Consider the following 15,427-nt stretch of genomic DNA (forward strand, 5'->3'; position numbering starts at 1 on the left):
TCTGGCGCTCTGCACAAGATCTCACCCGCCGACAAGCCCGATGGGCCCTCTATCTGTCACGGTTTGACTTTCATATGATCCACCGCCCTGGCAGAGTAAACACCCAAGCTGATGCTCTCTCCCGCATGGCAGTTCATCATGTATCGGACAGCGATGATAACCGACAACAGACAGTCCTTAAACCTGGCCACTTCGTAAAAATTGCAGCTTCGATCCTACAGAACCCCTTAGAGGATCGTATCCGGAAAGCCTCAGAACGGGAAGCACAGGTATTGGAGGGTCTCAAAACAGTCAAAGAGCACGGACTACAGCGCTTGGCCAATGGGATAGCCGAATGGGAAGAGGACAATGGGTTGGTCTACTACCGAGGTCGAGTATACGTACCAGCAAACGACGACCTACGCACTGAGGTACTCCGTCAATGCCACGACCATCCAACTGCAGGACACCCCGGACTACACGGGACACTCGACTTGGTCAGTACCCATTTCTGGTGGCCTACGTTGCGCTCTTTTGTGGAAAAATACGTTGAGGGATGCGAGGTTTGTGCCCGTAAGAAGATCCAGCGACACCCACGGGCCGTAACTCAACCATTAGATGTACCATCCGGTCTATGGGAAGAGGTAGGGGTTGACCTGATAACACAGCTACCTAACTCCCAAGGCTACGATGCTGTCTTGGTTTGCACAGACCTGTATGGAAAACAAATTCACGCTATTCCTTGCACCAGCTCCATCACAGCTGAAGGCGTTGCCGATATTTACTACCGAGAGATCTTCCGTCTCCATGGTCTTCCTCTTCACTTTAAATCCGACCGCGGACCCCAGTTTGCAGCTAAACTCATGCGATCCCTTCTCGCTAGGCTAGGAATTAAATCAGATCTAACCTCTGGATACCGTCCTCAGTCTAATGGCCAAACCGAACGAGCAAATCAGGAAGTAGAGAAATACATCCGCCTCTATGTAGGACGACGACAAGACGACTGGGCAGAGCACCTTCCCATGGCGGAGTTTGTGATTAACTCACGGACTCATTCTGCGCTAGGCATGTCCCCGTTCGAGCTAACCTATGGCTATCTTCCCCTGTTCAATATCCCAGTGGGCCAACGCAGCGGTATTCCAGCTGTGGATGACCGTATACGGATTCTCCGAGAAGCGCGACAAGATGCCGGAGCTGCCTTACACCTAGGAAAGAAACAACAGAAGGAGGGATACGAACGCGGGAAGCGGAAAGCTCATCAATTTAAAGTTGGAGACCTAGTCTGGCTCAGTGCAGAGGACATTAACCTTCAGCTTTCCAGTGAAAAGTTAGGAGATCGACAGCTTGGCCCTTATCGCATTCTGGAGAAAATTGGCCCTTTAGACTACCGCCTTGACCTTCCCCTATCCCTAGATCGCCTCCATCCCGTCTTCCATGTTGATAAACTATACCCCTGGAAAGGTAACTCCATTAATGGCGAAATACCAACACCACCAGAGCCGGTATACTTAGAGGATGAAGACGAACCGGAATATGAAGTAGAGGAGATCTTAGACAGCCGGGTTCGATGGAAGAAATTGGAATATTTGGTTAAGTGGAAAGGTTACGACGCAGGGCACAACTCTTGGGAACCCGCAGCCAACCTCAGTCGAGCACCAAAAATTGTTCGGGCCTTTCATAAAAAACACCCAACAGCGGCAAAGCCTTGACCATCGAGGGCAATGGTCATAAGGAGGGGGGTAATGTCATAAAGTACGCAGCCCCTATCATTTTCCTTTTCTCACCGTCTCGACGCCTTTACTTGTACGATACATCATCCCATCACTGTCAAACCCCCATCGATTACTGATCCATCGATTACTGATCCATCGATTACTGATCCACCTGACCCATCTTCTCCTTCTACTGGCTTCCGCCACCTTCCTTGTTCCTAAACTGTACAGTATTACATCGTTGTTTCTCGCAGACCGGATTATGTATATATAGCCAACCCTCCACTGCCTGGTCCCTTATCTTGACCTCTCTGTCATTATCTGGGACCAGGTATGTGCTTACTTATTATTACCTATGACTACGATACTCAATATATCTCTGTCATTATCTGGGACCAGCTTGCCGCCGTTCTGCTTAGTCGCTCTGCCTTGTTGCCTCGTCCAGTTGCTCCGCCTCACCGTTCTGCTTAGTCGCTCCGCTTTCCCGCTCCGTTAGTCACTCCGCCTCTGCCGCTTCGTGACAGGATCATTCTTCAAAATCTGATTGACCAAACTACTTCTGATACTCCACCACAACTGTACAATCCCAATCTCTAAATCAGAATCCCAATGGTGTCCTGGATAATAGTAGACATTTCCACATTGGACTAGTATACCCTTCCTTGGGCTATACAGAATATTACATTAGATAGAACTTATACAATATTAGAAACTACTCACACAAGTTGGTTTTTGACAGTGTTTAGTTTTTGTTTACGCAAATAGGGCAGTGCATGTCTGAATTGATTGAAGTTGTCATATTCTTGCTGTACATCACACTCATGACACAGGAACTCCTCAGCAGATTTGTCATAGAACCACATTGTAAGACAGGCAGTATGGGTATACTTGCTGCACATGCTACATTGGATAGAGTCTTGTTGAATGGACTCCTGATATCCATTTGCTGCAAGAAATGGGTCAGAATTGGTCTTAGGGTAGGTTTTGGTATAGTGAGTTTATGTTGTAGCATGCTAGGAGCAGGCTGGAGCTTGAAGAGAGCTACGGGAACCGCAACCGAGGACAGGAATGACCTAGTAGTGGCTGGGATTGAGAGATGTGACCCTTGAAGGGGTTTCTATAAGGTCCAGGGAGGTCCCTAAGGTGTAGGGAGTGGAGGTAGAAGTAACAGGAACTTGGTAGTGTTGCGTAGTAGGAGTTGTACTTGCTAGAACGTTAACGTAAGATTGAATAGGTCGTAGTTGAAGTGGGTCTCGAATGTGTAAGCTCCTGAGAAGGTATACGCCTGGGAACTGGGGCTGAGAGGTGAATGTCCTCAAGTGTGGGAGGTTGTAACGGAGAAGCGGACTGAGGATATTGATCAGATTTCACATAAAGAAACCAAAAAGTTTCCCGTTTGATCAATATTCTATTGATTGCAAGAGAAATTTTGTATTTCCCACAAGAGAAAGATATTCTTTCCCATAAAGTAAAGATAATCTTTCATGTTAGGTAAATTTCACATTGCGCGCTTGTAAAATTTTCAATTTTACCTTGGCAAAAACAAATAGGTTCAAGCACACCAAGCATCTACGTGAACTTGTAATATAGCCGCTCAAAGCTAGCAGTACTACAAGTAAAATGATCCCCTTATAATCGATTTATTAGCCATGGCATGGAAAAGGAAAGCATTTGAAAACATCTTTGGCATTGAAAAACATTGAGCAGCATCTTCCGATCTTGAGATTACTCAGGATCCTGCAACTATTTGTTTTCGCCAAGGTAAAATTGAAAATCTCATAAACGTGCAATGTGAAATTTACCTAACATAAAAGATTATCTTTACTTTATGGGAAAGAATATCTTTCTCTTGTGGAAAATACAAAATTTCTCTTGCAATCAATAGAATATTGATCAAATGGGAAACTTTTTGGTTTCTTTATGTGAAATCTGATCAATATCCTCAGGGAAAAGTATTTAATTACAGTGATCTTGGAGTCCTTGATACACTTACTGTAGATTTGTTTTATAGGGACATTTATTTCTGTATTGAGTATCTCAAAACAATGCAATATGCATGCTTGGCTAAAATTTCCAAGTGTCAGCTATCAGTACTGCAGACATATAAGCAGATATGTCAGATTTTAGAACTCATTTTGAGTGAAAAACTTCCAATTTGATTGTAAGTAATGTAAGCAATTGCATTATGAGTGGAAGAAGTACTGGTACATGTACAAGACCTAGTCATCTATCACCTCTGATAATAAATTTGGCAGTAAAATCCAAAGTACAGTAGGAATGCCTGAGATAGTTTGGTGTGACAAAATTTGAGCACGTGGACCACTAGCGCGGATCATCCCGGGTAGCTTTTATCCAGGTGATACATAACACTGTCACAGGTGTATCAAGGACTCCAAGATCACTGTACTTAGGGGAAATCAGCAATTTCTCCCCAACATTTCCCTATTTCCTGGCCAGGAAAACACTGCGGGGATCGATGTGTTTCCTCACTATGGAAAGGCTGAATATATAGGGAGGTTTGGTACATAAACCGCTCAATTTCAGGGTGGGAGAATATTTAAATTTTTCTTCCATAAGTAGAAGCATCTTATGGAGTCAATATTAAGTGATTAACAAGAATATCCTACAATGAACTTCTTTAAGGAAATTATCTTATAATTTGTACCGATTGTTCAGACTTTAGTGGCCCCGGTCACTTGAATGTCATTTAATTTATCCCAATAGAGTAAATGGAGGTGGTATTTGAAGGTTGTACTGAATGATCACTCGATGTTATTGCTAGGAAAAATTCAAATATTATACAAGTAATTGCCTCATGTAAAAGGCAAGGTTTTTCTGAAAAACCTCCCAGAGCCTATGCGTACCCGTTGTCGGGATGTCCAGACGTTCGGACGTCACCGAAGTCGACATATCAAAAGGTCGGGATGTCCCTGATGTCGGAATACGTGATGTGTCGGCATATGTGATGTGTTGAGCTGGAGACATACGAAGGACAATCATATTCTATGGATCCGTCTACTCGAAATATACATGTACATGGATCTAGTATCTTGGAGCTTGGAGGGTTTTGAGGATCTTCAAGTGCTTGAGGACTTTCTGCTTGAGAATTTCTGTGTATCTGATTGTTCGTCCATTGAGGACCTGTTCCGTTGGCACGTATCTAGATGATTCTAGAATAACTAATAAGTATTCACCTGTTGAGCACCAAAAGTCACAGACACCCATCTTTTAGTCTGTGTATTGTACATATTACAACTCAAACATTACTTCCAGATTCAAGATTGTCAACAAGAAGACACAATTTTGATGTTATGATCTACTTAAACTATCGAAATGTCAACCAAAATGCTTTAGAAAGTGAACAACCACGTACCTTCACGAAACAGCAGCCCTCAAAAAGATCGGATAAACAATTGTGGTCCAGACGACGTGCAAAGGTCCATAGAAAACGAATTTTTCGATGTGCGCTCGCTGACCTGTATTTTAGACATATATAGGATTATCTACTGAGAAAGTGAAGTGCAAATGCGTACAGTTTTGACAATAAATTCGCGGGCAGTCAAGACATTCCATCTCAAGCAGAAGATGTGCCAAGGACTCTAGAACAGACCGATGAGATGTACAGAAAGTAACTATAAGATTCAGAAAGCTCACCGGCTCTCCATCTGTTTGCGACCCGGATAGGCGGAAACCATGCTCTCCATGGGCAAGGACACTCTTTATCCCACTCCTCCTGACATCATACAAAGTCGTGTGACATCCCCACTTTCCAGGAATCACCATTGATGTAGGCATATAGATATCCTGGACCATCAGCATCTGAAATCACCCGAATCTCTCGCATATCGTAGCGTTGTTGTAGCTCCCCGGAGGACCAACGCATAGGTGCTGGGTGAGGAGGAAGAATGGGGAAGGAGACGCTAAAGTCTGCGCGGTGATAGGACCGATATTGAGAGTTCCTGGTATTTGAAGGGAAGGACCTGCAAGTAGACACGTCGGGATGAGGCATAAGGTGAGCTGTGTAGGTTACAGACAGGCGAACGTTATTGATGTCCAGCCGCTGAAGATTCCTGACATTTGAGTAAAAGCGCAGACATGGTGAGATGAAGCAAAAGGCGAGGCGCGTAAGAAGGCATTTAAGTTGGCCGTGAGGAAAAAGTGTCGCCAACAAACAGTTTGTAACCGAAAGTTCAAAGTTCCCTCATTGACACGCTATAGGCAAGCGGAAGCGGTACGATGGCAACAGCGTGCAGTAATAATAGGATGGTGGTGAAAAATAAGAGGTAAAGCGTCTGGGCAGCCAGAGGGGATGAAGGGTGAGGTTTAGGAAGTGCGAGAATTGATACCTGTTCTATAGCAGTGCTATTTGATGGGATCAAATTTTCGACACCATCACCAACAAGATCATGAAGAAGGACAACAGTAATGGTCTTTTAAATGAATTTGCGTCTACATAAGACGTCTCAAGACATTATGGGCACGGGTCACATTATTGTAAGAATGAACGCTACGTTCGTGAAGGAGCAGAAAAAAAAATAGATTGAAAATACATATGTTGTTGGGAGGTCAAAGCAGACTCTCACAAATACTGTCATGTCTGCTTGCCTTGCCGATGTTTGTAACTACTCGGCTTTGCACTTGTCTTACTCTACTCTTGTACTACTATGTTCTGCAGAATCAAACTCTGCTCACAGCTCCTGACCTCGAAAGTCGCACCACTAAATCATCATTATTGCTATGCACGCAATGGTCAACAACTCGGACTCGCATTTGGTAAAGCACTCTTTAAATGGTCACAACTCTCAAGGAATAACACTTGCCCAGCCCGATACTCCACTATTGTCTATTCCTGATCGCAGCGACCATCACAATCCCGCCATTTTTACCAGCACTGACGTATTGCTTGTAGCCGGGGAGAATCCAGAGGAGGCGCGTTCACAGCATATGTTTGAAACCAGGTGACAACACATCATGGTATGCTGAATATGCTTGTCTTTGTCAAGCACATCTCTCACTTTCTTCATCATAGAATACAACTATACACCGAGATGGTGTCGCCTTCAAACACATGGACGAGGTAGGTCATAGATCAACATGAATTTTGTGCAAGTTATCTCCATCACATCTTCCAATTTAGCTATTGGCCAAATTGAAATTCGAAGACACGATTGACGATGAAGTTCAACCAAGTCCGGTTGTGAAACTTCCTTGGATTAGTCCACTCACTTCCAAACTTCTCAACAATCCAAAAGCAGAGACTTAAGAGTTTCTTATTTAACATACGGTGTTGTAGATCTTATATTGTGCAGGACTCTCGATCAATACTGCTACATAAAATCTCTGGAATCTATGACTCCATGAGTGCACCTGTCACGCCATGTATATTCTTTCACAAGGAGCTTCTCAATGGCACCAAATGAAATGGAAGAGAGCCTGAAGCCAGTTGCTCGTACGCCCTTGTCCCCCACAATCTTTTCCAGACCTCCGATTATTGGATGTAAGAATATCTCCTTGCCATATGCAAGCCGTTCCTGGGAGTGGCAGCTCGTTTCATCTGGGAAGCGAGGAAGGAAAAGATCAGCAAAGCAATCCTCCCACTCTGAAGAAACGATTCAGAGGCGTGTCAGAAACGCTTGACGCCTCAGATGGCCATTCATTGTCGACTGAGAAACTGATCGATTGATTTCCGGAAAGATATAGGGCATGATTTGATAAAAATCTGTCACTATCTAATGCATTTCTTTGGCAGAGATATATATGACCAGGTGTTTCGGTCAAAGGTTATACGAAAAGCCCAATATGTCTCGTCAAGCCCAAGAAGGAGCCGTTCAGTGGATCCATGTCCGAAACAAAGTGAAAGTACCCCAGGACTAGGTAAGCTTGCCAATGTCTTTGATCATTGATGATCTTTCCCTCCCTCGAACTGTCCGCCAGAGTTTTGATGATGTTCCAAGGTGGCAATGTCTCCATAAGCACTGTTACAGTGGTATTGATATTTGTGTCAATCAAATGTCATCGAACGTACCCATCTTTTGAACATGCGAGGACACGGCCTCATTAGAAAAGCTACCTCCTCCATAGGTATGTTTGCCGTGTAAGCGGAGAGTTCCTCAATCAAAGACATGTCCCAATTAGCTAAAGCAAAGTGGAAGATTTGTCTGGAGTGACTGTGGAAGAATTTCCTCAGTCAAGCAAAATGAATTTCAATGGAGGAGAATATGAGTTGACCAAGGTTACCTGAATTCTGGTCGCATGGCAGCAATTGCCTGGTACATTTCATATTTTTCTGCTGCTTCGGCCACTCTCAACAGTAAGAAGAAATTGATGTGCCCTAAGGTTGGACCATCTGCTGCGACGTATTGGAATAGAATCTTCAGGACATCAGAGGGTTCAGAAATGTGCGCGTCCGCTTTGCTGGAAAGAATAGCGGGGGGAAATCCACCACCAGCAACATCGAGTGCCTTTTTGAGCATGATGAACTTCTGGTTATCGATTGATCAAAATACCAAAGTGCTAGAACAGACTGCGTACGTAGTCAGATTTTCTGCAAATCAACGTGAAGGATTGAAGACTATGAGTACCTTCTGCACCTGTTTTTGCCTGTATGATTTCGGTTGTTTAGCATCCATTGCGATTGCGCTTGTGGTACACTAATATTCATGAATTGTGAGTATCAAACATTACAGGGTGTACTCACCTGGATAGGATGATACACCAAAATTATCTATTTTCTTCCATCTCCGTAAGGTTATGCTAGTAATTCCTCTATTAAAAAGGTGATGAGTTGCGATTGAGAATGTCAACTAGAGGAATGAAGCACTACAGGGCGTCAATCATACCCTACGGTAACGAACCTAGCCGATGTCACTCAACTCATTTACATATATCGAAATTACGAATCCATGTATTCTCGTTTTACATAATTACGGACTATGTTTTGGGCCTATGTCTCCGATTCAATTCACTCCACTGCTTTCGTTCAAGAGACGGTGCAAGACCGACACTTTCATTCTGCCATTGCGCCAGTTATATTTAACCACCTGCGCTATACGATACAATACAATCTATCTGGTGCTTACGCCTGTAGATTTCCCCTGTTCCAAAGTTCTTTGAGGGAGATCATCAGATAAAATTTGAGGTTCTGAAAATTTGTACACACCTGGCAAGATCCGCAGGGAAAACTAATTTCCTAGGTGCACAAGGGTGGACCAACTCATTGACAAATCCCGTCCCACCTTTTGCCCAGCCAGGCTCCTGCTTCTCGAGCCATTCTGCATTGTAGAAGTGGGCAGGTAGCCCAACAACATATCTGCTCTTTGAACTCTTGTCATTATTATCCATACAGAGCCGGGGTGCAGCTCCTCGCGTGAAACCGAACTGGGGTCCTTCAAAAGAGGATGGACCCTCAAGATGACAATAGTCTAACAGCCTGACCCAATTCTTGAGCTGTTGGCTTCGCCAGCATGGCTCCTTGATGTTGTAGCACATACTTGCTTCATCCATGTCAGGTTCCTCTTTGTTGGAAGACATTTTTACCACCCCTAGTTCGTCGAAGTCTTCAAGATAGGGTTCAAGCGCTGGAACGACAAGTATCACATTCCTTCGTTGTTGGAACAACTTTGCAGAGGTCTCGTATCAACGTTGATCAAAAGCTATTGAATAAAAGCTCACAGTGTTTTTCCTTTGCCATCTCTTTGCAAAGACCGCATGTGGCAAATTTTTATCCTCTAGCATTTTTTGTTTCTCCAGCCAGATTCCATGGAGCATTTTTAATTGTACAAAGAAAGCCTCACGCAAGGCATCACGAGCTTTAATGTTGGGTTTGGTGATTAGCCTCTTCTTCACGGGGATATCTATGAGAACATATGATGCGCCCTTGTTCCACGCTGATTTAGGAACACCTGCGATCCAATATCGAAAATTATCAACAGTGCATGGGCGTGCGAGTAGATCCAACTTGAATTTTTCAGCAAATTTCTTGGCTTCCTCATCGAAAACCTCATTTTTGTAGAGGTCTTTTCCCTCCATAACCTCGTTGAACCATTGACGAATTGTCTCCTGCCAGAGTAACTCATCATGTCTGTTGAGAAAAGGTCATAACAGTATACACGTACCTTGTTTTTAAGCTCTTGCTGTGGCCGATGCTTTACAGCTCCTGAACAAGGACTTCCTTTCTTTTTTGAGGCATAGCTGAAAGGAGTTTCCTGGGTCGAATCTCCCGGGTCATCAGCATCGGTGTGGTTGCCATCCGGTTTGTTTTTTGCATTTGTTGTGCCAGTGGTGTCACTGTCACCCTGATGGCGCTCCTCTCTATCAATGTCCATATCCTTGCTCTTGACTGACTGAATATCCAATGCCTCCAGAAGATAATCCAATATGGTCGAATTCTGCTGAACGCTATTAGTCAACTTGTTGATTTTTGCATCCTGCTTGTTGACGACTTCAGCATTTGATGTCCATATACCGTTGTAAAGGGTATGCATCAGCTTGGTTTGATGTTCAAGCAGTGTTTTCAACTGATGGAGGGTTTAGAATCTCTGGGAACAGGGAGCGCGGGATACTCACCTTGTCTTCGCCGCTCTCTTGATCTTGGTTGAAGATGGGTTGAGAAGACACTGCATGTCTTTTCCTTTTGGAAGGTGGATGCTAACAAATTTTTATATACCCGCGTCCAATACATTCACTGTAAACATTACACACCTGTAGTGATATGTCACTTCCAAATTGTGCGGCTGTTGGATTGGTATCAGGATCAGCCATCGTAGCATCTGAGTTGCCTGGCGTTTGGGGAGGGTTTGACGTGGGAAGGTCTGGAGTGGGAGAGGGTTTGGATTAGGAAGGATGGGAGCAGGAGGCTGCCCTGTTGTCCATTGTATCGTTGAAGCTCTTTGTGAAACTCGCACCGTGAACAGACTTTGCGGGATCTGTACTGTGAATTGCGGCTCCTGAGGAGTAGATTGCGAAGGAGCGTGTGTCAAAATCTGGGATGCTGCACTCGGGCCAGGTTCCAAAGATTGGATGTCCATAGCAGAAGTTTCAGAGTCACTGGTATCTTCAGCATTGCCGCTTACAACAGGAAGTAGCATTTTGTGACAAAGGGCGACAAAGAGTCAGATTCTCAGTGCTGGTTGATATATAAACCATGTAACCTTATCAGTGAATCAGTTAGGGTTCATTTGAGGTTCATTTAACCGACGCGTACATCGCCAAATCAATGGAAGGAGTACATAATACTGTTAGCAATCAGCACGAGGTGTCAGTATGAAAGACAATTATATTCAGTTTCTAGAGAGCACATACGTAGCCTTGAGTCAAATTTATTTCTACGCGCTATCTAAACAGGTGCTACTGAGTGCAAAAAACAATTACTTGCTAGAAGCATTCCTTCTCGAGGGCAGTAATTGAATTATGATTTCAATGTGGGTAATCTGAAGAGTTCTGAGTGTACAAACAATAGGAACTACAGAGCAAAACTTACTTGACGCAGTAGAGTTTTCAAGATCTCAGTAATCTTAGAAGTCTGAACAAACATAGGCGAGAAAAGAGAAGAAAATTGTTGGATTTTGAACACCAGAGGGTCACGATCAGTCACAGAAGGATTTCAAAAGTTTGCGAGCGTACCTGGTCTTCCAGAGAGATAGCACCTGGCCTACTGCTGCAAGCTATAGCTTTAACAACCGCGAGGGAGATCTGCCGGTCTACTTTGCAGAGTTGCACGTGTGAATCATCGAACCCATTGACGAGAAGCTCACAAGTTGTGGGCAGACATGGAAGGAATATTTTGATATGGACAGTAGGTTGTTTGACGCGAGCAATCTAATCCATGGAGGTTTAAGTGGAGCTGTCTCATCCTCATTGAATGCCACACGTACCTCGGCTGATAGCTTTCTGACCAAAGTCTTGAGTCTCATGATTTCCAGATAGAAGCAGGCGAGAGGCTTTGGTCGTTCCTGGTGCGTCAAAGATCAAAAACAATTAGTGCGTGTAACAGTCAATTGGATGTGCAGATATACCTCAACAAATTTATAGCTTTCAAGACGTGAGTAACATTCCGAGAAGACACGCTCGTGCTTGTGGACTGCTGCTTGCAGCATCTTCAACAGACCTTGGAATTCTTCACGACAGTTGACACTCGCTGTATCACTGAGATGAAGGGTGTGGCGAGTGTCCATGTATATTGAAGGATCGGGAAGGATAGGGCTCTACCCAAACAATCCCATTTAGTTTTTATAGCAGCCAGGATAGTGGTAGGACGTACAAACAACAAAAACATGAGGGCGAGATAAAGCAGCTATCACAAACATCTCATTCTAAAGGAACATTGAAGCATTAGAGCAAGGTGTTTGTCGTCCATTAGATATCTATGTTCGGTTTAGAACCGGACTAGATGGAGTTAGAAACAGAGTAGCAACGAAGTCACGCGTCACATGCAGTCAATAAGAAATAAACACACTACTTCGAACTCTTCATGACTCCGCTCGGTACTCCACAGAGTCAAACTCTGTTGGTAGTCCTCTTTTTCACCCTATAGGACCATTCAACATTTCACCAATCATATCCGCAGAATTCATCATCCTTACCAATCCCTCCTTTATTCCCAATCAGGGTAAACATATAAATTTGGAAAGGGGGTCAAAACAGAAGGAAAAGAAAGGAAAGGTCCCTTTGAGGAACAGCCGTGGCCCGAAGGAAAGCAAGCTATGTCAGGATGCTGGTTAGAGAGTGAAGTAATTCCCTGCACCTTTCTCTAGACCATTAATGTCTCTTCCACAGGTGCGCACCATATTGAACAAGGCAGCTGAAATCGCTCAGTTTGTGCGACAAATCACTTCTGCTTCAAGCGAAATAGAATGCCTTCGTGCCAAGATAGTTAGCGTAGCACAACAAATTCAAGAATTTAACAAGGTATAAACTTCAATGTTTTGCTATGTGTATATCTCTCAACATATCTTTAAGAGTTTTCCATACATTCGACCGTTAGAAGAGCTGAAAGCTCTGCATTCTATAATTTCTGCATTAGTAGGCGAAAAGAGGGAAGATATACAGCGGTTAGAGAAGCAGCTGTCATATTTGCAAACTTCACAGTGCTTGCGCTCTCATAATTGACTGGTCAGCTGCATCCTTTCTTTCAGAAGGCATTGTATTCATCCTTCTGTCTCACTAACCATAGAACCTTGCATGTTCATTTTCATTGGATATCACTTACATATTACCAAGAGTTGTTGAATATAGTTCTGTTTGTGTTGGTCCTTCCCACATCAGGGACTCCAATGTGTCGTTGCAGTTTATGCCAAATATATATCCGATCATAGTGTTTTTTTCGGAGTGTTTTGGACAGAAGGGCAATGTCGTCTCACTAGTTGGGCACGATAGAGGCCCCTACAGACTGTGTACATGCATTGGCATTCTCAGTAGACAGGCATTATTTGGCAAGTGTGAGCAATGATAACATGGTACGCATCTACGGCCTAGAACGTGGATTTGCAACGGCTTGGGAAGAAAAGGGTGACTGTCCTTTCACCGCTGTCACATGGAGAGATGATGCTCTCTTTGTTGGTACCATGGACGGCGATGTGATATGCTTTTACCCAACTACGGTATGTGGCATGTTCTCAATGTTCCGATAAATGTTCTTAAAACAAAACCAGAGGTGGATTCGTTGACGGAAAAGTGAAATCATCCACAAGACTGATGCAGTAGTCCAAACCATGGTATTTAATCAGCGCGGTGACCATCTCCTTGTTTGTTCTGGCGCTGATGTGCTCCTCTTCGGAAAGAGTACGTGCAATTGTTGACATGGTAGTACACCATCTAATTTGACTTGAATGTACAGCCTCAGGGAAGTGGAAATATTGTGATTGTCTCGCCCCAAACCATTTGGAGAGCCCAATGAAGGTGATACCTATCCAATTGTGGCAACAGGGGTACATTTTCTCGAAAATGAGCAGCAATGTCTCATAGGATATTTGTACAATGGTTTTTGGTGAGTGAAGCTCCTCGATGTATTCACAAATTTCATATTTTTGACCTTTAGGAAATTCAATATTGAAACATGGGAGAGCACATTATCTTTTGGCCCAGACGACTCATATGAATTGGAGGACCCAAGAAGGTATTTTGGGAGAATGTCTCGTATATACCATGAATCGAGTCGTATACAGTTGCCGGATGAATCTCTAGTACTGATTCAGCTAAATCTCCAGACTCGAAATTGGTTGTCATGACGGATACTTGCGTAGGGCTTGCATGGTTCAAAGTCATGCCTGAAAGGCTCAAGAAAATGAGTACCACTAATATGGCTCAGGATTCTAACGTTCCCCTTCCTGTCCTCTTCATAAATCAAGGCCAAGCAGTGATCATGGGTACAACTAAAGGGTGTACTTTGATCTTAGGGGTAAAGCATGCCGAAAAATTACAAACTCTAAAGCACGGAAATGGTAAATTTTAATCCCTCATTAAGATATTCTTTATTGCTGACCTATATCTTTTCACCTTACAGATGAAACCTGGGTGACTGCTAACCTGAACTACAACATAACATCCCCTATAAGCTCTTCTACAAATAATTCCTTCTCGATCTCAAAGTCGCTGGCTCTGTCTTGAGTAGTTGCCGCGGAACGCTCAAGAACTCCAGCAAGACGCTTGTAAAGTGCAATCTCGACGTCCAACTGAAGAGTTTGAGTCTGTTGCAGAATCATGACCTCCTTCCGTGCAATGGCTTTTTCTTGCTGCGCAAGGACAATGGGGCTGGTGGTCCACAAAAAATATCCGAACATCCAAGAATATGTTTGCGTCATCACATAACAGAGCTGCTTCAATCGAAGTTATTAATTCTGACAGAAACATAGTACAGAGTCTCAAGCTACTCACCACTTTATAGGTGTAACCAACGAGTATCGGAAACCCAAGCATCAAGCAGATAATGACGCTCAATCCACTAAATGCAGTTGTGATTTCTTCGCGTGTTGTATCCGCAAACGCACTGAACAGACGTGATGCAGGACCGTCGGGACCATACAGATGTCCAGGATCAGGTAGGTGCTTCAACAAGAAAGAAAGAAATTGGTTCATGAGACTGGCCTGGCTCAAAACTCTCATCTGTGAAGACGAATACGTTGCGGTGGATGAAGCAAGCTTGGAAGACATTGGGGTCTAAGATATCTTCAAGTCTTTCTTAGAACTTGATCAAATACAAACAACACAATCTAATACTCAAGGCAAATGTTTGACGAGCCACGATATACCTGCATGTAGTAATGTAGTGATAATATGTATATATTTCTATCCAGTGTGCTAGCTTCGAAGCCCTGGATAGATATGTCGGATCCGGTGCTACGAATATGCGCGTTTCAGGCAATGGCAATCTTCTAAAGGTAAATGGCTGTATACTACGTATACACGAGGCTACCCCACAATGTCCCCTTCCTAATACTGCAGTCTTGACCGATGATGTTATGACTAGCTCGGCCTGCTTTTGCTATCGATAAGCTCCAGCTGGACTACATTAGCCAGCACCCTGCAACCTCCTACAACCTCCTGCAGGTCGCTTAATCTCGCTAATACTCGCTATTGTTCTCTTATTGGGTTTAGCTCGAGGTCCAGATTGATGCGATTTCATGATCTTGATTCTGTTATTGATATCACAAAGAGTTTCAAAACAAGCCCTATAAAGGAATAAATTAGGTTATGCATTACAAAGAAGTGTATGTAGTTGAATCCACTCAATCAGCAAAATA

The 15,427-nt window shown here is 43.7% G+C and overlaps 4 protein-coding genes across 4 annotated transcripts; all 4 read right to left on the reverse strand.

Annotated features, from left to right (window-relative positions):
- Positions 1-4,487: 4,487 nt before the first annotated feature.
- On the reverse strand, positions 4,488-5,486 carry C8R40DRAFT_1075412 (uncharacterized protein; the record flags this gene model as incomplete). Its single annotated transcript, XM_046226859.1, has 6 exons — positions 4,488-4,666; positions 4,728-4,851; positions 4,886-4,924; positions 5,065-5,082; positions 5,225-5,290; positions 5,346-5,486. 6 exons carry the CDS (start codon positions 5,484-5,486, stop codon positions 4,488-4,490), a joined length of 567 nt encoding a protein of 188 aa, XP_046078776.1.
- A 2,438-nt stretch (positions 5,487-7,924) lies between these two features.
- Positions 7,925-10,777, reverse strand: C8R40DRAFT_1178782 (uncharacterized protein; the record flags this gene model as incomplete). The annotated part of the gene is made up of 8 exons (XM_046232924.1): positions 7,925-8,173; positions 8,771-8,798; positions 8,851-9,308; positions 9,363-9,749; positions 9,806-10,207; positions 10,257-10,337; positions 10,392-10,501; positions 10,606-10,777. 8 exons carry the CDS (start codon positions 10,775-10,777, stop codon positions 7,925-7,927), a joined length of 1,887 nt encoding a protein of 628 aa, XP_046078777.1.
- Positions 10,778-11,105: 328 nt separating this feature from the next.
- Positions 11,106-11,863, reverse strand: C8R40DRAFT_1075414 (uncharacterized protein; the record flags this gene model as incomplete). Its single annotated transcript, XM_046226860.1, has 5 exons — positions 11,106-11,129; positions 11,170-11,211; positions 11,313-11,507; positions 11,564-11,641; positions 11,705-11,863. The coding sequence occupies 5 exons, from the start codon at positions 11,861-11,863 to the stop codon at positions 11,106-11,108; spliced, it is 498 nt and encodes a 165-aa protein (XP_046078778.1).
- Positions 11,864-14,218: 2,355 nt separating this feature from the next.
- C8R40DRAFT_1075415 (uncharacterized protein) lies at positions 14,219-14,837 on the reverse strand (the record flags this gene model as incomplete). The annotated part of the gene is made up of 2 exons (XM_046226861.1): positions 14,219-14,500; positions 14,562-14,837. 2 exons carry the CDS (start codon positions 14,835-14,837, stop codon positions 14,219-14,221), a joined length of 558 nt encoding a protein of 185 aa, XP_046078779.1.
- Between the last annotated feature and the right edge of the window lie 590 nt (positions 14,838-15,427).

This window comes from Lentinula edodes (genome assembly GCF_021015755.1).
Source record: "Lentinula edodes strain Le(Bin) 0899 ss11 chromosome Unknown C8R40scaffold_98, whole genome shotgun sequence".
Lineage (NCBI taxonomy): Eukaryota > Fungi > Basidiomycota > Agaricomycetes > Agaricales > Omphalotaceae > Lentinula > Lentinula edodes.